Below are 24,971 nucleotides of genomic sequence, written 5' to 3'. Positions count from 1 at the left end.
CCAAGCCTCAGGCATCATTCCAGAAGGAGCTCCACAAAGAGCCAGCCCAGGATGCAGAAAAGCAAGACCTGGACATGAAATGGGAAGTTCTGGCCATCGGCAGAGAGAGGCGGATGTGAAGAAGTCCTAAGAGCCAACATGGATTGCTATGCTGGCTGGTTATAGCAGCACTCTATAGCTGCTGAGCCCCTGACCTGGAGTGGAAAATGCATGCTAGATTTCAAAGGCTAGGATGTAGAGCATCTCATTAAGGATCTTTATGTTCATCTTATTGATTATTGATATGCTAATGTTGTGGCCCAGTTAAAACATGAAAGTTAATTTCAACTTGAAACCTAGAGACTGTAAAAGCCCATCTGAGTTTCAATTGTATTTTTGTTGGACAGAGAGCAAGACAAAGTGGTAAAGGGCTTGACTGACCACTGTCTCTGCCATCCTGGCTCTGTCTGTCTTTTGCTGCCAAAGCCTTGACAGTTTGAAATGCTCAAAAGCCATTAGGAACTCCTAGCCACGTGACTCCTAGGAAAGCATGATAGCTGCTTTCCTCTGTCCTCTATTCTGGGTTCTGTCACTGTTTCACATACTGAGACCATCCAATCCCCTGAGAATGGAATGCCCGAGCAACCCTGAAGCAGGCAGCAGGGGAGCACCAACGTGTATTAACCAGCAATTCTGCCTCGCACTTATAGAGCCACACACCTTAGACATCCTAGCACAGGAGCTTCAGAGAGTCTGCAGGCTCATTCGGAACACACAGCCATCAAGTTCCTGTTGCAGATGAATAATTGAATAGCCTGGAAAGGGCAAGAAAGACCATCTTGTATGGGTGGACAGTGGAGCTGCCTGGCTCCAGTGCTCAGAAAATGCAGCCTGTGCTGCCGTCACTTTGGGGAGATGCAGTGTGAGAGTGGAAGAAAAGCTCTCCAACTCCTAAAGTTTCCTGCCTGTGCTGCCCCCGCCCTGAAAATCCAGCCTCACAGGAAAGCCAGCATGTGGTGGCACATACCTTTAATCCCAGCGCAGAGGCAGAGGCAGGTGGATTTCTGAGTTCAAGGCCAGCCTGCTCTACAGAATGAGTTCCAGGACAGCCAGTTTGGGCAGAGCATCTCAGTCTCTGAGCAGCACTTGGCCCTCCCCAGGCTGCTTATGCTCTGTTAGTGGAGACCAGAGAGCTTCAGTGTGTGGGATCTCCAGGCCTGACTTGAACAAACTTATATTCTCTCAGGCAGGCTCCCACCTCATCCCCGGTTCCAAAGAGCGTTTCTTCTTCTAAGGCAGCCCTCTTGCTTCTCTCTGGAACAAATCCTGTGCCAGGTGCAAGGGTGGCAAGATGACAAACCAATCCTCATCCTCACCTGGCTAATGGTCCTCACTTACCCATAAAGGGTCTCGGGTGCCATGAAGAGTTTCAGGGACCTGTCCTTTTGCTGTAGGACATATTAGTTTGACTTGATCAGCAAAATATCTGGCTTGGTGTCCTGGGAATGCTAAACATTCAGAATGTTGAGATCAGAGGTCCAATGTGGGCCAGCTCTGCCTGTGAAAGTTAGACTGGTGCTGGGTAGAGGAAGGTCATGTGACTAAGAGTCCAACAGAAGGGCCTCCTCCCCACACGGGGACAGCATAGCTGCACCCAAACGGTGCTCCTTCATAAAGGGTAGAAGGAAGCAAACAGAGAGAAGCAAGCCCCCCTTGGAGTCACTGGGCTGAGCCAAGTGAGTGCCATCTGCTTAGCTGCCTGCCAGTCCCCAGGACAATGGGGCAGAAGTGTGGTTCTGAGTGTGCAGACCCAAGGGGTGCTGTGGCTTATGGGGAGAGAATGACTCACGGCTTCATTTTGGTCTTGCTCACAGCACTGACAGAGCTCCAGTGACCCTGCACCTGGATGGGATTGTGCAAGTCCTGAACTGCCACCTCAGTGACACAACCATTGGGATGATGACCAGGATTGCCGTTCTGAAATGGCTCTACCATCTGTACATCAAAACTCCCCGCAAGGTAAGCTTGGCCCCAGCTTTGCAGAAGGTCAGTGGTCATCTAAAGGTCCACATTGGGCTTCCAGATCCTGTCCATACTCATTGACAGCGGGATGGCCATCTAGAGAAGCCCTGGCAAGCAGAAGAGTGACAGGCGCTATGAGGTGCTGTAATCCAAGTAGAGGTCAGGGGGAGTAACAGACCAGTAACATGTCTGCACTAAGACCAGTCTCTGGGCTGGGGAGCTCACAAGTACCCTCTTTTCTGCTCTCCAGATGTTCCGGCACACAGACAGCCTCTTCCCCATTCTGCTTCAGACACTATCTGATGAATCTGATGAGGTAGGTCCCCAAGCCCATCCTTCCTTTTAGTGAGCTGTGGGAGCCTTCACAACTTAGGTGGTTGATGTGTTCTTAAACCAAAACAACATTTAGCATTCTGAGGAAGGATGTTTCTTCTGTAGGTCCTTCTGGAATAGTTGGGACAGGGCATGAGTTTATAGCTCTACCTGTGTTTGTTTTCCCTGGAAGGTATTAGGTATTGGTGAGTGTGGCTTTAGGGTCAGCCTGCTTGGGGACAAGGTATAGCCCTGCCTTGCTGCCTAAACTCCTCTGCCTCAGCTTCCTCCTCTGTCTGATGAGGACAGCAGTAATACTTGTGTTTTTTTTATTGTTTTACCTACTTGGCCACCAACTTAAAACTGGTCCCAAAGCCTTGCCTTATTGGGGTGATCACAAGCTGCTAGTGTGAAAAGGTGAGGGTGGCTTGGGTGGAGACAGGGTACTAGAACTCACCGCTCCTTTGTCTTCATTCTTGGCATCATTTGTCCCAGCATTACAGCAGGGGGTTCTGTCCAACTCCCCTGCCTCCCAGCTAAGGAGCAGGCCATGCCTATTTGCAGGGACACGGTCCTCCACCATCCAGATCATCCTTTCTGGCTGTGTGTTAGATGCTGACAGTCTAAGCCATGATGTAGCCCTCTCCCTTTTGGGACTCTAAGTCATGTGTGGGATGGGCAGAGCCTTGTCTCCACAGGGCAGTAGGCATATGACCTACCCAGTGGGAAGATGGGAGTGGACGGGGTTGGGGGTGCTCAACTTCCTTGGAATGGTGCAGCTTGGTCTCCTTGGGCTGGTGTGATGCTCATTTAGGGCCCTGGCAACTGTCCTGCAACCTGAACTTGCTTCCTTGGACCTGGGCTGCTGAGAGACACGAGCAGGCAGACATCACCCTCCTGGTCCTCTCAGGTTCTTTACATTTCCAGAAAAAATCCCAAACAGATGGTCTGTACATACCCATGGCTCCTTGCACACATATACCTATCTTCTCCCCCCTCCCCCAACCTCTTTCTGTTTGAAAGCCAGGTGGATGTGTGGCCCAGTTCTGCCTGCGATCTGGGAGTGACTCACCCAGGAGCTAGGCCCACAGTTCAGAGCAATAAGGGGGGGGGACTCTGCTGATTGCCTCTTTCCATGGGACTTCACTGGAAGCAGCTGAGTTTTCAGTCCTTTGAATTGAGTTGTTTAATCCCATCCAGCCGCCTTTGCTTGGAATTGGCTTTTGTGTGCGCGCATTTAGTGGGAGCACAGGAGATACAGTCCATTAAACTGCTCTGTTCAGGTTGCGGCTGTGGAAACTCGATTTGCTGAAGTGCTAAATGTTGTCAGGGCTTTGGGATGCATCTTGTGGGCCTCGTGAGGAGAGATTAAAGCTGATCTTGGGGACATTTGGAGGGGAGGTGCTATGAGAGAATGGCTGTCCTTTCCTGTCTTTGGATCTGGGGACCTTGATAATCACTGGTGAGTGAGGCTTACGGCACACTCTGATTCTTCACCAGGGTCCTGTTCTTGAGTGTCCTCTGCCTGACCTGTTTGACCTTGAGGACCCACTGTGGACTTGGCAGTAGGAGTCCGCTTCTCCCAGGTCCTCTGTAGTGTATCTAGGAAGTGGGCCCTATTTTTCCAGACACTGCCTGAGGTTCACAGACCATGCTGGACTCTGGTTGTAGAAATTAGAGAACCCTCAGAGCAGTTCTGGGCTTGGGGCTGAGGGAGGGAGGTAGTTGCTCACAACTAAGAGGTGCTAAAGCCCAAACTCAAAACCAGATCTGCTTGAAGCTAAGCCCCGTCGCCTCAACTGCTTAACTTGTGTCCATCAAGTATGGAGCCATGGGGAAGTGAGCACTGGGTTTAATGGTGTTGTCCTGTTTCCTGCTGACTTTTCTAGAAGCATCACTGGCATTTCCCCTTGTTCAGTGCAGATTTTTAGTTCAGGATGGAATGTTTTTATATTTTGAAAAAGCTCCTTCCATCTTGCTCCTAAATCCTCTGTCCACTTTTCTTATTGGAATGAGGAAGCTTTGTATATTAGGACATCGATGTGTCATCTCTGTTGCAGATGTTTTTCTCTCTCTCTCAGTACTACTGTGGTAAACCCATATACTCCTCACTATGGTTTGGAGCCACTAGCCCCAAGAGACAGCTTATACCCAGGTGTTGATGATGCAAGAGCCAGGCATGAGGAAGACAGAGCCAAGAGACCTAGCTCACCTCCATCCACTGTATTCCGCAGTCCTGTGGCCTCATTAGAGTGTCTTGTCTGCCATTCTTCCTCACTTCTGCCAGAGTGACAGATTGGTAGGCCACACCCTTCTAGCATCCATTGTCTATTCTTCCCTTATTCAGAATAAGTGGCTGTTTCCTCCCTACCGCCTGCTCCTTATAGACAGTATCTGAATCCTTTTTGTCAGAAACAGTTTGCAGGTGTCAAATTAATATTCTTGGCACTGAAGTAGAAATCCTCCCTTTAGCTACAAATGCAATAACTTGATTTTTATGAGGAATCTGACCCTGATTTCTCCAACATAGAATGCAGGGCACATGCTTCGAGTTTCCTGATGGATCTGCATGTTAGTGTCTGCTCCTTATGCCACCAGAAGGTGCCAGTTGCCTGCTGGCTTCCTAAGAGAGCTCTGCCTGGAGGGTCCTCTCTGCCTTCCTGATAGGCTGGGTCCAGAGACCCTTCTCCCAGGTATAGAAAGAATTCTCATGGGAGTGGTGACACTCAGTCTCAGAAGAAACCTGGAAGGGCATATATCCTTTTCCATTTTGCAGAACACACAAAAACTAAGACTTTTACTTGCCCTGAGTGTGGACCACCTGGACAGCTGACCTCCCTCTGAGCTATCCTCAGTGGTGGCCTTTTGAGAGGAATTGAACCTGCCTAAGCCTATGAAATGAAACTAATGAAGTCCACACCTGCCTTGTAGACCAAACACAGAAACACAGCTCTCACCAGACCCTGTCCACCACAGCCACCTTCCTGTGCTCCTAAGTTCACCTATTGATAAATTGGCTTTTTGAAAGTGATGAATAAGCTGCCTTAGGAGCAAGGTTTATACCCAGGAAGTCATCTTGTCCTTTAGGAACACCTCAGGGGCTTATATGAGGGTTGTATTCACTCACAGGGAAGCCAGCAACATTTTTATTTTGTTATGATCTAGAATGGCATCCCTTCCTGGTATTCTCTTCCTTGGTGACAACTTGGTGCAACTTGGTGGCCAGGGACACAGGCCTTTAGATCAGCCAGTCCAGAAATCCAGTCCAGGCTCTACCACCGAATGGTTGGCTGACGTGGAGCAAGTAGGCTAGCCTCTTCCCATAAGGGAGAGATAACAAAGACACTGGCTTGTGGGAAGGGTTAAATGAGCTCATGAGCATTGGGTGCTCAGCATGGGACCCAGAATGCAGGAGGACCCCACAGTAAATAGGCTCCTCAGATTCTAGAGCTCATTTCTGTAGAAGACCTCGGAGATACATAATGACCTCACTGAGCCCCATGTCTGCTTACAACCCTTTCCCCTCAGCTTCTCCAACCAATACCTAACCATAGGGTGCTTTTGTTTATATCTCCCACCTGCCTCTGGGGCACAGTGCAGAGTAAGGAACCTGTGTTTCACTTGTCATCAAAATCCAGGCAGGGGGGAATGGGGAAGTGGAGAGTGCCCCGTCATGTTCTTCTTCCCCTCTGTCAGCCTCCCTAGCAGCCCTGGGTTGAAGCTGGCATTCATTGCCAGCCTCGCTCCTTAGAGCCCTGTTGTCAGCGTGTTCCACAGTATCAGAAACATGGCTCCTCATAGTAGCTGAGGAAGGCCTGCAGCTGGCTGCCTCAGGTCCAGGGAGAGAAAGAGAAAAGGCATTGTCATTGGCAGAGACACTCAGGACCTCAGCAGCCATGGTCTCTCTCAGAAGCAAACCCTCTGAGAGCAGTAAGTAGACCCTGCAGGTACCATATTGCTTTGCACCTGTCTTCTCAGCAGTGAGGCCTGTTTGGCATACCCTGCCTCAGCATCTCAAGTCTCAGAAGAGACTACCAACCCAGGAGAGGCCCCTTGCCTTTTTTCTCTCTTAACTTCAAAGTCACTATCAAGAGAAGTTGCTGACAGAAGCTATAGCCTGATGTGAGTGGTGCAGAAGCAGCAAAATAACGAGAGCCACCCTTCTAGCAGATGTATCAGATAGCATTCTGGAGCATTGTTCACAGCCTCGTGCAGTCCAGGAGCATTTGATGCACCCATGGCGTATGTGTACGGGGTAGCTTAGGGCACCTGAGAACAGGCTTCTTATAAAGGCACTCAGAGTTCCCCGCAAGTACAGTGACAGTCCCCAAGCCAAGACAGACCACTGTCTTTCCTGTTCTCAGCCTGATGGGATGTCTCAGAAGTACCCAGATCTGTGAGTAGCCCCTGCCTAGATAGTCCTGAGGAAGCAGAATTGGACATCCTGAGTCACTGGCTGTCCTCACTGGTGCACCTCTCTGCCTCAGCTAGTGTCCAACTCTGGACCTCTTGGTTCCTCACCAGATAGGATAGGGGCTCCAGGGGTGAGCCTGCTATGCCCTAGACTTCATTTGAGGAAGGGTTTGCCCTGGCAGGAGTTGGGAAGTTAAACCTGTTCGCAGGCCTCTGGTGAAAGGGAACAGAAAAGCTGAAGAGATTGGCCCTTGAGAGAGAGGGCTTGCCCGGCCAAGTCAGGCTGCCTCATTTGTAACTGAAGGAGCAGCTCAGGCTTTGCTGAGGCAGCCCTACAAATGTGACCTTTCCAGGCAGGTGCTCACTCGAGGGCCCTGAGCAGATCAGAAAGAGGCTACCTTTGTTTTTTTACATTTTGTTTTTACATTTATTCCTGCGTGTATGTCTGTCTGTCAGTCTGTCAGATGGGTTCCAGAGATCAACTTTAGGTAACCTGGCTGGTGGGAAGCCTTTCTATTTTTTTTTTTTCCACCAGTGAGCATCAGCTTTGGCACAGTCTCAAGACAGCCCTGCTGTCTCATTGAGTCTCTTTCCTTCCCAGTACGCCTAATCACAGTCATAAACACTACTTTGATTTCCCCATTATCAAGGAGTCTTGCCACTTCAATCTGGTGAGTTAGCCAACTGAGCTTGGGTTTCCTGCTTTGTCTAGTGATACAGGGACACTGACATGAAGTCTCCCTCAAAGGGAAACCCCAAAGCCAACAGTTTGCTATGAGGAATGCTATGGTCTTTGTAGATTCCAACGTGACCGGTGCTCTTCTGTCCCCAGAGGGAAGGCCTTCAGTTGAAGATAAGCCTTCCCTCAAGATCTGCTCCATCGGGGTTTGTAGTTAAATAGAGGAACTTATTAAAGGCAACTGGAGGAGCCAGCGATGCCCGTCCGATAGCCTCACTTCCAGCCTCCTTTAGGAACTATCCTGTAGTATGCCTATGAAAAGGCAGGGCACATACATAGGTCCACTGGTGCACTGCATCCATCCTATGTCTTCATTTCTTTTCCTGTTGCTGTGGCAAAATACTCTAACAAAGGCAACTTAAGGAAGGAAGGGTTTACTCTAGCTCACATTCAAGGATACATACAGTCCAGCAAAGCGGACTAAGTCAAAACAGGAGCTTGAAGCAACTGGTAGCATCCACAGTCAGAAAGCAGAAAGGGATTAGCAAATGCATGCTGCTGCACAGTTCCCTTTCTCATTGTACAGCGCAGGATCCCCTGCCCAAGGAATGGCACCACCCACAATTACTACAAGCAAGATAATCTCCCATATGCATACCCAAAGGCCTGTATCCCCAATGATGCTAGGCTTGTCAAAGTAACAATTAATACCAGTGTCTGTTGTCTCTGCAAATCTGCCCAGTAGTCCTAGAATGGCTTCAGATCTCCCAGCTTGACTTATAAGGAGGTTTGTACGGAAGGAAGATGACTTACCCAAGGTCTTAGAGTGAGGAAATAGAATTGAGTAGATCTGATTCCAGGGGTTCCAAAACCCAGCACAGTCTCTGTGGTGAACAGGGGACCAGCTCAGATTGGGTGCAGCTTCATGCAGGCCTGGTCTCACGTTGCCCTAATAGAATTTTGCCCTTGGCTTACCTTTAGTTATGAATGTGCCCTCTCTCTGAGCATTTGACCTAGCCCTTGCCCCTTCCCCTCTGCCTTGTGGGCTGACTCAAAGATCTTACAGAGAGTTGGCAGCTCCATCACTGCAGGCAGAAGCTCTCTCTACCCTCCATCTGGCCTTCTAAAAAGTTGAGGCCAATGGCTGAGATCACCGGGGGGTCTCAGAGTTCAGGAGGCCTCTGGTCCCATGCCACCCAGCTCTCCACAGGACCAGTTTTCTTCTCTAAGATGCTGAAGTTGGATCAGATTGCCTTTGGTCCTTTCCAGCTCTGACTTTGTGTGGTCTTCACTCCACTCCCTGGAATACCAATGCCGTGTGCTCAAAAGTGAACAGTCTTCCCTAAGAATGGGACTTGTTTTTTCCTCTCAGTTCCTTGCCTCAGTTTTTATTGCAATCCAGTTTTCATTCCATCTACTCTCCAAAACAAACAAAAACAACCCCTCCACTTCTACCTCAATTCCATAGGTTTCTTTAATCAGATCATCAAGTGAGGCTTGATCTCCACCCATAACACTAAGCTAACATCAGTAGCCAACAGCTTGATTCTTCAGGCAGGAGCCTCCTCCATGTGAGAAGATGGAGGGCTTGGGGTTCTCTCCCACTGTAGCACAGGGCCTTGTCCACAGCACTGCATGCTGTGTGCCCCTACTCTGCCACCGCTGACCTGTAGCTTCCTACTTCCCTCTTCTCCCATATGGCAACGGAGCTTCCAGCCAGCAAGAGAAAGACACTGGAACACTGTCCCAATCCCTGTGTCACCCCCTGGGTCAACTCCTTATCACCTGTACCCCACAGCACAGCAGAAACACTTGAAGCCACTACTGGGAACCTAGAGAGACTGTAGCTCTTCTAAATTGAGTCCTTGTCAACAAGTCATTGCCAAGGCTGTGCCTGTCTAGAGGGCCTCTGCTCTTTCTCACTCTAGATTTCACATTCTCACAGTTTCTCTATTGGCCACCCTAGAGTGGAGGGGGACCCACCGTAATCATGGGAAGGCTATAGTCACTCCACAAAACCAGTTTTTGTGGGCCAGGAGGGTTTGTATGTTTATGTCTGTCTAGATACTTCCGTGGGACAGACGGCCAAGCAAGCAACCAAATCTGAAGACTGTAACTGCCTAAGTGGAGTGGTGCAGAAGGCCAGTACCTGGCCCCTGATGGAAGGTGGAGGGAGGCTGAGAAGGGCAGCAAAAAAGCAGGTTTGCTTTCACAGAGGTGGGGCCTCTGTTTATGTCTAGCAGGAAGACATAAACTCAGGGGTTTCACTGGGTTCAGCTTGGGTTAGGGAACTGAATTGCTTAATGGGCAATTCAATTGCTGGGTAAACTACCTGGCCCTGCCAAAGGCCCCCAGTGTTCATCTCTCCTTGGATTTCCAAAGTGATTGCCTTCAGAGGCCAAGATATAACCATTTGGCAGCAAAGTGTTCCAGCACCACCCAAACCAGGCTACTGTCAGAATACTCTCAGGTTCTCAAAGCCAGCTGCCTGGGCCTAGCCCCAGATTCCCCCAGCTATTCCCTCAGGCTAGGCCTCATTACCTGGGCATTGGCATTTTTCACAAAACTCCAGGAGACTGGTGCACATGTCTAATTGAGAGCTATCGCTATGGATCAGCATGAGATCTGTGGGAGCTGGGACCCCCAGCTCTCAGCCTCCATGCCCTCTTCCATGTAGTCATGGAGGCAGGAGCCAGGCCGTGACCTCCTGTGCTCACCCCATGCCCCACACACTGCTCCTGGCATCTTTAGAAGTCATGTGTTCTTCCAGACTAAGTTATTTATCCTCCTCTGGAAAGCTAAATTCCAGTAGTGGGTTCACGATACACTCAGGCCAGAAGGGGACCACTCCCCACAGGTGACAGAGTCCATTCCACTTACTGACTCTATCACAGGCCCTGTACCCAGCACCCATCTTCATCTCTCCAGCAGCCTCACAAGAGGACTCTGTAGGTTTGGTTTTTTGTTTGTTTGTTTGTTTTTTGGTTTTTTTTTTTTTTTTTTTTTTTTCCATTTCACCTAAAAGAAAACTAATCCCACAGAACCCAGAAAAGTTAATGAATTTGGTCAGGATCTCTAGATGGTTTCCTGAATCACTCAGAAGCTCATGTATGATCTCTCCTCTCCTCCACTCCCTCTTTCCTTCCCTCCCTCTCCCTCTCCGTCTCCTTCTCCTTCTCCCTCACCCTCACCCTCTTTCCTCTACACGTTAAGATTGGGTTAGGATGCCTCCGTCTTTAGACCCACCCCTCATAACCCTCATCACTCTATAATGGCCAGTTAGCTGTGGGCTGTTAAAGACGTCGATCCAGCCCAGAGCTGATGCCCAGAAACATTTTACAAGAAGGTGAGCAACCAAGTTGGTGCAGCGTCCCCATCTCTCATGCCAGGTGCTGTGGGGAGCGTACCCTAAGCCGTGGTTAAAGCAGAGCTCCGGGCGTAGTCCGGAACCCTGTCCTCTCCTGGTCACCGCAGTGCAGGGCAACTCGTCACCGGGTGACAGACTGAAGGGTATGCATGTGAGCCACTCCAGCTACACTCGGCTCAATAACTGTCTCGGAGAGAATTTCCAACCCTAAGAGCTGGGAACTCTGGACAGTTCAAGCGGGAATGAGTAGACCAGCAGGAAGGAAAACCTCTGAGGTTCGGGACTGGGATCAGCAGTTTACTGTCTCAGTTGATCCTACCCTAACCTGCCTTCTCTGCATATCCCAAGATTCTGGCAGCCACCAGCACCGTCTCCACTAATCTACATGATTAGTCAGTGGAACTGAGAAGAGCTTTAGGTACTCGCCTTGTGTAAACTGTCCAGGTTTAGCCACTAGGAAAGATCTCCAGAGTCCATCTGGAGGTCGGGAGAAGAAGCTGCCAAAATCCCCTAGAACATGTGCTCAGAGTCAGCCAGTATTACCTGTGAGCTGTTCATGTGTGCAGCTGGAATTTACTTTGCCAAGATATTAAAAGGCAACCTGAGTGGTTTTCTTTTTTTCTTTAATTTACTTTTATTTATATATTTATTTATTACAATTGATTCACTTTGTATCCCCACTGCAGCCCCCTCCCTTGTCTCCTTCCAGTCCCACCCACACTCCCTCTTCTCCCTCTATGTCCTTTCCCTAGTCCCCTGATAGGGGTGGACCCCCTACCCGCCGAGTGGTTTTCTAATGGGAAAGAAAATGTGTCAACACCTAGACAGAACTCCTTACCCACCCAAAATCTGTACTTTCTCCTTTGGGACAGCGTTCACCTTGTTGCAGAAGGCAGGATTCTTACAGTGCCATGTAGAACACAGCTTTGCTCGGAATGCCAGCCTGCCTGCTGCTTTCTTCAGCTCCTGTTTACCTTGTGTCTAGGGCGGAGGCCTCCAGCCCCAGTGCCAGCTGGTGTGGCTGCATTTCCCACTGCTCTTGGCCTTCAGTCTGGCTTCCTAGGATGAATTCTCTGGCTGATTCCCCAAGCCCCAGGGCAGCAAGAGCCAAGTTATATGTGGTCAGGAATGGAGGAGACCTGGCCACTGAGCTATACCCTCATGACAAAAGGAACTAGTTTCTATGTGGGCAGAAGCAGAAAACCCCATGTTCCTGTGAAAGCCAGCCCTTGGTGCCTCTGTCCTTCCTGTCAGCCAAGCTTCAGGGCATGAGGGGCAGCCTGACCTGACCCAGATCACCTGTAAGGCACCACAGTCAGCCATTCTGGACAGAGACTTCAGATAATCCTTGGCACTGGCCGCCATTCTCCAGAGTGTAGCTTCCAGATTCTGAAGCGGCATCCATCTCTCCCGCCAGTACAAAGTGTGCCTCTTGGGAACATTCTTGCTGCTTCCTCCCAGCCAGCACTGGAGAGAGCACAGGTTGGGAATTTCCTGACAATAGAAAAAAAGATTCCCCTTCGAAGGAGCTAGGTTATTGAGCCAGTTGACATCTAGAGCCTCAGCTAGCACTTGTCTGCATAAACCTAGAGCTTCCTAATCTTCCTGAATCTCAGTGTACCTTAGAGTGAGTGGGACATGTGTCCATCCATCCTTTCAGCAGCAACTGTTCCAAACTGTGCATCTTCTGTTTCCTTCCCCTATGCTATAGCTCAGTACCTGGTAAGTGATTGCCTGGGGCATCAGAGCCAGAGTGTTGGAGTCAAGGACAGGCTCCCCTGTGTGGGTCATTGAACCTACAGTGCTTGTTTACAGACTGTAACCTTATCGGCTGGGCCACAGAAGCAGCTACAGTGACTTGGAAGGGCAGAGAGCCTTCTAGTTCTACATCTTTTCCTGAGCTGGGGTCTGGACAAGATTTGGGGTGTAAATGCCTGTCAGACCAGTGAAAGATAACAGCACAATCCAGGAGAAAGCTACCCTTGGCTGCTAGAAAATGAGGGTGACAGATGACAGTATCCACATTTATCCTATATGGAAAATGCCACTTGATACTGTAAAGTTGTCTCCAACAAGGAGGATTGTCTTAGGAATCCCCTGGTTTTCTCTGCTGTCTAGCCCATGGGAAGTATGACGTCCCCTTCCCCCAACTCCTGAGACTTGCCTTAGAGACACCTTGATAGATGCTGTCTGTACTCACTGTCTTCAGCTTTGATCCTTGCAGTCCAGCAAGGCAGCACATTGCGCTCCAGAACCAGAGACCAGCTGATGGGCCCTCCCTCCCCCCACCCACTGCCATGGTAACAGCAGGCGCTCCTGCTCCTGCAGAATATTGCTTTCTTGTAACCTCCCTCCCCCTCCTCTCTTCTTTCTCTCACACAAAAAGAAAGCACAAGTGTTTTATATTCATTTTGCAAAAATGCTGTGTAGCGCATACTAATTGGTGTGGCTTCCTCCTGCTTTCTTTGAGCTAGTCCCCATCCTCAGAGCCAGGACTCCAGGCCAGCCATGGGCATGGGCCCAGGCAGCCTGCTCACTGGCAGAAGAACTGGATCTGGGTTTCTGGGGGTGGATCAAAGCTGGAACCTTTCCTTCTGGCCTTATGGGGTCCTGAAGCAGGGATCTTTGTCCCACAGCTTCCTACCCACGCTCCGAGGACTGCAGGGTCTTCAGGGAAGTGTAGAACACCACAGCCTTGTCCTGGGCACAGAGGCTCAAAAGTCAGGTTGAACAGGAAGGGTGGGCCTCTGCTCTCTCTGCTCACCTTTCTCAGTCCCTGTTGACAAGACCTTTCTCTGTGATAGCTCTCCTTCCTGGGCCAGATCCTCAGTTTGATTGTTACTTCAAAGCTACAAGATCCAAGTTGGGTCAGCTGAGAAACAGCTAGCGATAGGCTTTGATCACTAGAGCTAGTGTCAGAAAGCCACTGTATAGCCCCACAGTACTCCCCACTCTCCACCGTAAGGCGTTCCTTGCCCTCCATTCAAGCAGTCCTTCTCTTCTTCAATTCTGTTGCAACTATGTAAGGGGCAGGAAGGAGCAGTTCATTGTGCATGCACCTGTGTGTGCATGCTGTCCCAGGCAGAGCTAGGGGCTTTTTGCCAGCCCCTACAACCAGAGACAAATCATTTGCTTTGTAAGCACAGGAAGAGTGCCTGGGATCACCAAAGGAACCTGTAGACAACATTTCCGCCTATAATTGTGCAATTGAAGTGTAATTTGCATTCATTTGCCATTTGATCATAAACTTTCTAAAATAAGAGTTCTGAATGCAAAACATGCAGCCTTCTTGGCTCTGATGTCCTGTCCAGTGGTCAGGAGGCAGCAATGCAGAGATAGATGGTACACATTCTCATGAAAAGCCCTTGGAGTAAATTGCTATTCCCACTTCTTCTCCAGGCCGGGGCATTAAGAGCTTGGCATTGGGATTAAAAGTTTTCTAACAAGAGTAGTAAGCTGGACTCTTTGTGCCTGCGTTCTGTGTTCTGCATGAAGTCCCCTTGTTCCTTGTATCTATAAGGGATTGCTCCATAAGGGATTACACTTTGTGGATTCCAGAATCTGAAAGTGTAAATTCCATTATTTTCACATAACCTACATACATTGTTCTATGCACTTTAAATAGTCTCTAGGTGACATATTAGTCCTAATACAATTAAATGCTATGGTATTTAAATACCATAACAATTAAACTGTTATGCTTCATTGTTTAGAAAATAGAACAAGAAAAAGCCTTCACATGTCCTGTATAGATGCACATCAGCTAGCATTTTCAGTCCACAGGTGGTTGAATCTTTGAGCACAGAGGGCCAGCTGGTCTCCCAGCCTTCAGGGCAGCCTTGCATGGTCAAGCTTCCATTTGTACATACAGGAAAACAGATGCTATTACCTGCAAAATGGAACCCAGATTCCTTTTTGTGGGTGATAAGCTGATGACAACCACTCTAGCCTACCACTTGAGCTTGATTTCTGACTACACACCCCCTCCAGCCACACATCCCTCTCTGGAGCTAAACTACCACAAGCTTTGTTTCCTGGAATGTGCCAACTTGTTCTCTGCATCCATAAGCAGCTTATTGCTAATGAAGAGAATGCTTCGAATGCACCCCCTACTTCCCCCCAACACACACACACACATACACACTCACACACACACACACACACACACACACACACACACAAACATACACACCCTTGGGGGATGCCTTCTCAAGTGCTTCCTGGCTCCCCTCAGACCAAGTTGCTGGTTTCTGAGTCCCAGAGGCTCTCTTCCAGTAAGTGTTCATTTTGCATCCTATAGCCAGTGGCTCCAGCAGAGCCTGACCTGGCTGGCCCTGTGCCTCCTCTAGTCAGAGCAGAGCCATGGAAGCTGCTCAGAATGTGTTAGGAAGAGGAGAGCTGCACTGGATGACATTAACTGGTCTAGGGCGAGGGTTGGAGGTCTGGAATGTCTGACCACAAAGCCCTGAGTAGTTTTAGTAACAGGCTTAGGCTTATGGACCAGAGCTGAGTACGAAGCAAACACTCTTTGTCTTGAGCTGGTGACTACAAATCTCAGATTCCTCACGTAGCTTGTAAGGTGACACTGATGGTGATTGAGTGTTAATCCTGACCCAGGAGCAAGTACAGCTTGTTCTTCTGATCTCCTTGTCCCTTGTAGCCTGGTTCTTGAGTTGCTCCAGGAGACATGATCTTGTACAGGCCATTCTTCTTGCATGCTACTGTCTTGGATGGAAAGAAGTACCTGTTGGACACCTGATGTGTCATGTACCTGTACTGGTGTCAGGGATCATGCAAGAGTTGGCCTACTATAGTCAGTACCACGCCCCAGTCAGCCTTTCTTGCTCATGCTTTTCTCACTCAACAACATCCAACCTCCAGAATTTGTTGTTGAGAGGGTATGTGCCCCTGTCCACCTGCACAGACAGATCTGAGAGGGACAGCATGACTCACAGAAGCAGAGTGCCAGAAGGAGACCAGGGTGACATCATCATCTTCTTCTTCTTCATCTCGCCTCAGTCTGTATCAATTGTCAGATCACAGGGCATTAGAAAGAACGACCACTTAGGCAGAGGTGAGAGCAGCAGTGAGTTCTCTGCACATGCCGCTGGATTGAGAGTTAGGATACCAGTTGGAAATTTTGTTCTTAGGTTTTTCATACAGTTCATGTACCAAATCATAGCAGTTTTCAAGATGTTTTCACAAGGTTGCACAACCATCCCTACTGCCTAATTCCAGGACATTTCCTCCCCCAGTGCTTCCCCCCAAGAAAACAATGTACCCATCAGAAGTCCCACCCCTGACTAGTGGCAACCACAGATGTACTTCTTTCATCTTTTCAGATTTGTCTCTTCTAGACGTTTCGTGTAATTATTGTAGTTTGTAGCCTTTTGTGTCTACCTTCTTTTGACTTAGAAAGTGTTTGTGAGGCTCTTCTCTGTTGCTCCAGAGGCTGGCATCCTTTTATTTATTTATTTTTTAAATTCTGTGTGTGTGTGGTACGTGCACATGCCATAACCAAGGGTGACTTTGAGGAGTCAGTTTTACCTTTTATCTTGTTGAGCCAGGGTCTCTGTTGTTTCTGCCGAGACCCTGCTTATGCCAGGCCGTCTCCATCTCATATAGGAGCACTGGGTTACAGATGTGCTCTGCAGCTTATCAGGTTTGTACAGCAAGTGCTTTTACCCACTGAGCAATACCCCCTTCCTCATTTCTCTCTATGCCCAGGTCATAGTCCATGCAGTGGATACACCACATCTCGTTTATCAGAAGAAGGACCTTTCCATTGTTCAGCTACTGTGAATGTTCACAAAGAAGTATCTTTGTGAACATGTTTGCAGTTCTCTTGGTAACACCTAGGAATTAGAGTACCTATGGAAACTCGGCTTAATTATTGTCAAACTCATGGCTTGATTCTTGCCTTGCTGTTTAGTTTTGGGTGAGTCATTCCTCACTGTCCCCCAACTCCAAGTCCCAGATCTAGTTTCCCTATCACTGACCTTTGGGAAGTGACTTGCTTGTGAAATGGAAGAGCAAAGAATGATGGGGGCTAGAGTCTGCTTCTCTTTCAAAACTCTACATAACTGTGCCATCTGCCTCCCCACCACACCCTCTTCCTACTGCCTCTTCTGTCCCTGGAGCAGAGAGCTTGCTGGAGACTTCTCCTTTCAGGGAACAGAACCCTAGGCCAACAACCCAAACACACATAGGGTCCTCTGGTTCTTAGCCTGGCATGGGCCAGATTTTGCTCCTGCCATCTGACAGGGCTATGTAAGACCATGTTTTCTAACCACTGCAAATCCATTTCTCACAACTCAGCAAACAGAACCTATTCCAAGAGCAACATGAAAGAACATGAATGATAAGCTCCTGGCAAGGGCCATCGCTTTGTTGCTTCTTGTTCCCACTGCCATAGGGAAGGGTGGCTTTGATTCCTCCTACACTCCAGTGTCTAATGCAGCTCTGATGCAGGGCAGGAGCTCAGGCAGGGCCTAGAGAATGTCTAAGGTTCAGTGGTGAGGGAAGTGTGGAGATGGCATCTGTGTGAATGATGCCATGACCAGCCTGGAAGAGGCCAAGATGCAGGTGTTAAGACCATGTGCCAAACATGATATAGCTTAGAGAAGACCGAGAGGCCAGAAAGGGTCAACAGGCAGTGGGAGCCTCAGAGAGGGTATGGGCAATCTGGTCAAGCAGAAACTAAGAAAAGTGATAACTTAATAGCATAAGGTAAGGCCTGTTACCTGAGTTGATAGAACCACTTTCACACTTCAGACACCATATCCTTTCCACTGCGGCTCAAACACATACTCCATGACATGTGTATGTAAATGAAGGTCAGAGGACAACTGCGGTAGTTGGCCCTTTCCTTCCACCTTATGAGTTCTGGGAATTGGTCTCAGCTTGGCAGGTTTGATGACAAGTGGTTCTATCTGCCATCCTGCCTGGCCTCTACCTTCTTGAGACAGGGTCTCTCACCAAACCTGTAGCTTACCATTTGAGCTAGACTGGCTGTCCAGCAAGCCTCTGGATTTGCCTGTCTCCTCCACTCCAGCACCAGGGTTATAGACATGTGGTCCTGTGCCTGACTTTTTGGTTGATGCTGGAGGACCAAGCTCAGGTCCTCCTGTCTGCGTGGCAAGCATTCCACCCACTGAGCCATCTCCCTAACCCCAAAATGATCCTCCCTCTCCCTGCTAAGTGCTGGGATCACAGATGTACACCATGCTTTGTGCCCTTTGATGTGGGCAGCTTCCACTCAGCTTGTGATCTTGAAGGGAAGCAGGAGTCTGCAGCGGACTGTGTTGCTGACCTCCAGTACTCGCAGGTGGATGTATGGGTGCATTCATGGTGACGATAGTTTCAAATTGTATTAGGATATAACCATCTTCAGTTGAGGAGCATTTGTGCTTACAGGGTTTTGTAGGCATCATCTGATTCCAGAATATTTCATCACTCCAAAAGGAACCCCATCTTAGCCTCATCTTGATCTTGTATTTACCATATTCCACTAGCTAACCTATCAGGGCCCCACAGAGGTCTACAGGTTTTCCACTGGTCCCCTGACCCACCATGTTTTTTTTTTTCCCCCTCCTCCCACACCACTTAATGGTTAATTCTTGATCTGGGTTTAAGGTAGCCCAGTAAAAGGCACAGTTGTTCCTGTTGTCAGCTGATATGTGCTGGGTACCAAGGTTAGTCCTAGAGATATACCTGTGGATGAGGCAGAGGTCGGCCTTCTTCAGGACTGACCAGTAGAGAACAAGAAGCTTGCAGGGCATGCAGTGGGAGGAGTTATTTTTGCGGGGAGTTTAGACCTCAGGTCTTGCAGTCTTACACAAAGGGGCATGCGCACATGGTGATGCTTCCCAACAGGGCGTGTCCCTGGCCTCTCCCTACTGCCCACTGTATGGGATGGGCTTTGCCGTCCTGCAGCTCTGCCGCCAGGTAAAGATGGTGTAGTTCCTGTGGCCACTGGCACTATAGGGACAGCCCTGGGGGAAAGTATATGGGCTCTCCCAGTAGGCAAATAGGCAGCCGAAGAGACCTTGCCCCATCCATGGCTAGGTGGAGACACTTGGGAGACAGTCTTGTCTGGGTGTTAGGAAGCCTTTTAGCCCTGGAGGCCAGACTCACACCAAAGCATTGAGGGCCCTTTAGATTCTGGATGGCCTGGTGTCATTTCTGTAGTGACAGCTGTTCTGTGGACAGGGATGGACAGAGCCATGGCCTCAGAGACCATAAGATACATCCTGTGTATGGTTCACCCTGATGCCCAGGACCTGCATCTCAAGGAGACCCATCCAATCCTGTTCAAAACCAAAGAGGAGGCTGTGGGAAAAAGATTCTCCAGCCTGGTCATTTTCCACCATCAGTGGCCTCTTAATCTATACCTTCACCACATTTTCCCAAGCACTTTCACAGTTGTGGTCGCAGTGGCTCTCACATCAGGCCCTCTGCCCTGCAAGCCACTCCTCATCGCTGACCTCACCTCTACCACATCAGCTCAGCTCATAGTAAGGAGTTTGTCCTTCATCCTCCGCTTGTCTCCCCAGGTCGTCTTGAAGGATCTGGAGGTGTTGGCAGAAATTGCTTCCTCCCCTGCAGGCCAGACGGATGACACAGGTGTACCTGATGGCCCTGACCTCCGAGTCGGCCACTTGGAACTTCCGGTGCCCACCTCCGGCAGAGCCAACCTACTAAATCCTCCCAGTAAGTATTTCCCTGAGGGCTCTGGTCTGAGAATGCTAGTATCCTGGACCAGGAGGTCATTCATAGGTCTCTTCTGCCGTCTGTGAGGGTCAGTGGAGTGCCTACCTATGGTCTTCTACCACAGAAGACAGCGCTCCTGCCTCCTGGCTCACACTCTTGTATCTCCCAAAGAGAGCCTCACAGCCCTTCCCCCTCATCTTCAACACTTCTGATGCTTTTGAACTACTGACTAAGCACAAACCCTCTGAGGCAATTTCTCCACAGGCAGGCAGCCAGCCAGGGCCTTCAGTCTTGGGTCTCACAGGTGGAAGAAAGCTAGGCAGCCATTTCCTCCTCACCAAAGCTCAGAATAGCTCTCAACATGGCAGGCAGCCCAGGCAAGAGACAGGATAATTCAAACAGGCTGTTTCCGGGCTGTCCTTGCAAGTGAAGGTAGCCAAGGCATTCCTAGTGCTTTTTCCTCGTGCTCCTTCAGGATGGCAGGTAGCTGTTTTCCCTGGCCACGCTGCCCAGCTCCTCCCCTCCCAGGCAGAGACCACCTCCTCAGCCATGTGATCCTTAAAAAGGCCCCAGGGAACAGGTTGGTAGGAAATTACCTGGGGGGTCTTGGATGTTTGCCAGATCTTCGTCTCTGGAACCCCTCATCTGTCTAGACACCAGGATCTCATTGGTTTCACATAGACTCACAGCCCTTCTATGGCATTGTTCCTCCTGCAGCTCTGTGATATTCTAGCCTCTAGCCCCAGGCCTGTATTACACCTGTCCATCCCCAGTAGAAATCCCTCCATGTTTGGCCAGACACCATGCCCAGTGTCTGAGAAGCTCAGAGTATTTTCAGAGCTCCACAAACCTTCCTGTACCCCTGGATATGCCAAGTCAGATCGCAGAAGGCATGTGCTGAGGACACCTCCCCATGACAAAGAAAGCCATGGGTCTCTCAAGCACTGCAGCACGAAGCACATGGGAGCCCAGGCCTCAGGCTCTCTTGCTACATGCTCCGCCTGATGGGGAGAGTGAGGAACTCTAGCAACAGCCTGACTTCCTTGCTCCCATTTCCCCAGGATGCCATCATTTCCTTACTCAGGAGACCAGTTTCCCCTGGGCAGTCATTTGCTGTGGTCAAGGAAGCAGCTGCCATATCCTGATGCCAAGACCCCTGCTATGGCTCCCACCTCTTTTCCCTCAGCAGAGGAGTTCGTTCTCCACCCTCTGTCTCCAAGTCAGCATGTAGGGGCCAGCCCCAAACGTGAGGGACAGATGTCAGAGACCAAGTGTGGTGGTGCAGAACATGTAATGGGAGCTAAGTGAGATGGAGAGATGGCTTTTCCTTAGAGGGGGCAGAAGGGGCAAGGAGGAGCCCAGAAGAGAGGAGCCCTGCGATGGCCCTCAGCCTTCCCAAGAACCTACCATCTTCTCCATCCTCAGAGTGACAGCAGCAGAAGTGTCTGAGCCTTGGGCTGACTAGGACACCTGGTGTTCCCTCTCTGGTCTTTTACTTCATCTGTAAGCATGTCTTGTCTTCCTCCTGAGCACAGAGAAGTTGATAGTGTGGGTTCCTGCTACTGAGGGTATGAGCCAAGAAACTGCTTTGGGCACCTACTGTAGATCTGGGGTTCTACAAGTTTCCTGGGAAATCAGAAGCGTGCTGCTGCTTAGAGATACAAGCTGAGGAAACTTACATGGCAAAGAACTCTGAATCTCAGCTCCTCACCCCACCAAAATGGGAAGGGGTGGAATCACTTACCCTGGCCTGCTGAGGCCATCAGAATCGCTCACCTCAGCCAAGGACATTCAGAATCATAGAAAAAGACAAAAAAAAAAAAAAAAAAATCCCAAATGGGAAGAAAGTCAATCCTAGGAAGAATCCCAGGGGAGTGCTTATAGCCAGGGCTATGATTTCTTTCATAAGCCCACAATACTGGCAGCCACAAAGTTAGCCTACGCCATTTGTGGAGCTCGGGGCTGTGAGACCCTCTGGGCAGATACATTCACATGTGCACATCTGCAGCTGGTATCAGAGTTTACAAATGTGTTCATGACTCTGGAGGGTCGAGATCAAATCAGTAGTAAAGGAATGCAGGAAACCAGTCTGCCCTCTGCCCTCTCCTGGCTCAGCTGCCTTGGGAGGCCCACGGCAGACGCCAGGGATGCGTGGGGTGGTGTTGAGGTCAGAAAGCATGCAGGAAATGTCCTCATTCCTCTGCTGGCTGCTCTTCCAAGATTACTTCCCGCTCATGTGCTGTGGTTCTGCCTCTGTGCACCCATGCACATGTGTGCATGAAGAGGATGCAAGACCAGCCCTTCTTCCTGTCTAGAATCACTTTACCTCTCCAGGACACAGCTCCGAGAACCTGAGACATCAGTGTGTGTCCCCATAAGAGGAAATCACGCCACCCTCCATGCAGGAACTTTCTAGAAGGCAAAGTCAGGGCATCTGCAGGGAAATCAACAACCCCCCCCCTTTACATTAGACCTGTAAACTCAAATGGTGCAGATCTCACACAGTGTGGGGAAGAAAACCTCATCACACGCCTGGGTGAGTGCTGGGTTGGCCTAAATGCACCACCACAGTGGTCCCCAGGGTGCTAGAGACAGTTGCCCACATGGGATTTTTTTTCCTCTTGCCTGACTTAGTGTAAACATCTCTCTCCCTCCAGCACAGAAACCCAGGTCTGAGTTCCACCTCCTTTGTTCTTGACCAGAAAAGAACAACATCCAGAACAACAGGAGAGCTACTTAGGCAAGGGCCCCTGAGCAAAGCCATCTCCCACCCTGGGGGCTCAGCTGATTGTGCGCCACCTCTACCCGACTCAAGAAATCAGTAGGTGTGCTGCCAGGCTGTGGGAAGAAAGGACAGTAACCAGGCCTCTGCAGTCCCACCTGACCCAGGGCACTCCCAATACAATTAGTAGGACCCAGGCGCTCCCAGCATCAATCTCTTTTTCTCCCTAGGCCTAAACAGTTGTGCTATCAGGCCTGGGGAGACCCAGGTACCCTCAGGATCCTTGGCCAAGTAAGCAGCAGTGTGGCTATCTGGACGAAGAATCATGGCAGGTCTGAAAGTTGACCTGAAATTCCAGTCTGCCGTGGCCTGCCTTCTTACTGTAGCGCCTCTCCCTCCCTCCCTCTCTCAGGGTCTCATGTATTCCAGGCTGGACTTAAATTCATCAGGTAGCCAAGGATTATTTTTAAATCATCCAGCCTCCACCGCCCAAGTGCTGATTACAGGTATGCCCCACCACTAGGGAGGAGCTAGGGATGGCTTCGTACGTGCTCAGCGAGCCCACCACTAGGGAGGAGCTAGGGATGGCTTTGTACATGCTCAGCGAGCATTCTGTTCCCAACACCATTGATGAACTAAAAACTACTCGTGGCAACACACCCTGCAGGATTCATTTATCTGAAGTGTCTCCACCTCTAGCTCTGAAAAGGACAAAGGTGAAATGTTCAAGTCCATTTCATTGCCTGCAGCCCCGGCCAGTGTGACCAGATGTCAGCAGTATCTTCCTGTCACCAGACAAGCCAGTCCTGGAAGAAACCCAGGAGGCTTTCAAGAATGAGGCTATTTCTCCCTGTAGTAACAGTGGTCACAATAGCTGCCAGCACTGGCCATGAGCTTATTGAACCCTGGTACTGTGCTAAGCACTCTACAGCGTTGTTACCTGGATCAGCCCAACTCCATCCAGCTATCTGAGAGGAGAGCTTGCTTCAGTCCCTTGACTGAGGATTGTGACAGGAATTTGTGCTGGCCCAGGAACCTGGCTGTGTAACCCCACACTCAGAGAATAGGAATCCCACTTGCAGCCCCTAGAAACTAACTTCCTTCACCTAACTTCCTTCACTAACTTCCTTCACTGCTTCACTGCAAGTGGAGCAGTGGGAGCCTAGCTAGCAGTCTAAGAGCTGGTCTTTTTCTCCCTGGGTACCCTGTTCCCAGCAGTGGCTCCAACCTGCTCCAGAGTTCCCAGAGAAGTAGTTCTTCAATGATTCCAGGGACCCCATTCTGGCCTCAGGATTCATAGAACCTCATTTTCTGTCCTCCTGCCTTCTGCTTACTGTAACCACAGCTGCCCAAGAGCCTTGCCTCTTGCTCTTTGAACATCAAAGGTCTCTGCTTATACATCTTTTCAGCTTGTAGAAGGCAGCAGAAAGATCTGCCATCTGTGCCCTATAGGGGGTCCCTGCTTCAGGCACCACCTCCTCATCTCATCATCTAAGCTGGGATGGAGTGCTTTGGGCCTTTGGAAGCTGATCCATAAGCAGGACTAAGATCAGTAGTCTGTGCTGTGAGAAACTGCCCCGACATCTATCCTTAGTATCACAGGATCACTCAGGTCAGTTCTGGTGACATCCTCCGCAAGTCTGCCTCCCCTTGAGCCTCTTGTGCCTGTCAGGGTGGGTGGGAGTGACCTGCGTTTCCTCTTGCCTGAGACCTGTTAAGGCCTCTCCTGCTGCCAAGGTGCATCAGTATGTGTTCCAAATCCTCGGTAGCCCGGAGTCAACAGAAATGCAAACACTCAGGTCCTCCCCAATTTTAGACTCAAATTTTATTGGGATCACCAGTGTCTCGAATGCGCCTGTGTACATCTCAGGCTGCAAGAGCTAGCTTTTATTCATGTATGAATCCTAGCAGCAGGTACTCAGCAAGGATACGTACTTTTTTTCAGAAGTGATTAAAATGAAGGATGGCTGGGAACAGGTCAGGAAGGGTGAGCTGAAGTTCCCAGTTCCATTGTCCAGGAAGACGTCCCTTTGGTCCTGCAACCTAGACTGCTTGTTGATTCGTCTTGTTAGTTCTAGCTGTCTCCCTTAACACCGACCTTGGCCCTAGCGCTTGCTTAGGTAGCAGCCCTTTTTTGATAGTAGGTGTCAGTGTGGCCCCGTCACCACCCTAAAAGCTGGAATTACTCCTAAGCTCCTCTCTGACCCATTGTCTTGTCTGGTGCTGTGAGCCAGACAGCTGAACCGCCTCCTGGATGTATCTCAGGCCTTTACCCCCAGGGTGTGGCTGGTGTACCCTTCCATCAGTTCCATGAAGCCATGGGATTGGTGCTGCCTCCAACTTTACAATGCTGTCTTAAAAAAGAAAGAAAAGAAAAAAAAAAAAAAAAAAAGAAAACCTACCTTAGCCTCCTTCTCTTCCAGCCACTTAATTCTGTGAAGAAGTCTCCCCTTTCTCACCATTCCCCCTTTTGTCTTACACCAGCTTCCCAGTCATGCTTTCCCTTCCATGAAGTACTTTCTTTGTTGTTGTTGTTGTTTGTTTTGTTTTGAGACAGGATTTCTCTATATAGCCCTGGCTGTCTTAGAGCTCCCTATGTAGACCAGGATGGTCTGGAACTCACAAAGATCTTCCCGCCTCTACATCTGAGTATTGGGATTAAAAGTGTGAGCCACCATATCCAGCTTCATGAAGCAGTTTCTGTGCCAAGAATGGACTATACTCCTTTCCCCTGGCATGGTTCACAGATGAGAAGCCAGCTCACT

General features: G+C 49.7%; 1 protein-coding gene across 2 annotated transcripts in view; it reads left to right on the top strand.

Annotated features, from left to right (window-relative positions):
- Positions 1–24,971, top strand: part of Vac14 (VAC14 component of PIKFYVE complex) — a 105,929-nt gene that overhangs the window by 34,682 nt on the left and 46,276 nt on the right. For both annotated transcript variants that reach the window (XM_021632553.2, XM_060391978.1), the window contains exons 11-13: positions 1,854–1,998; positions 2,252–2,317; positions 19,328–19,484. In XM_021632553.2, the coding sequence (XP_021488228.1) occupies positions 1,854–1,998; positions 2,252–2,317; positions 19,328–19,484 (368 nt within the window). The remainder of the gene's footprint in view (positions 1–1,853; positions 1,999–2,251; positions 2,318–19,327; positions 19,485–24,971) is intronic.

The sequence above is a fragment of the Meriones unguiculatus genome, chromosome 10 (assembly GCF_030254825.1).
Source record: "Meriones unguiculatus strain TT.TT164.6M chromosome 10, Bangor_MerUng_6.1, whole genome shotgun sequence".
Taxonomy (NCBI): domain Eukaryota; kingdom Metazoa; phylum Chordata; class Mammalia; order Rodentia; family Muridae; genus Meriones; species Meriones unguiculatus.
The sequence above is the reverse complement of the archived record's forward strand: the minus strand, read 5'-3'. Positions and strand labels throughout refer to the sequence as shown.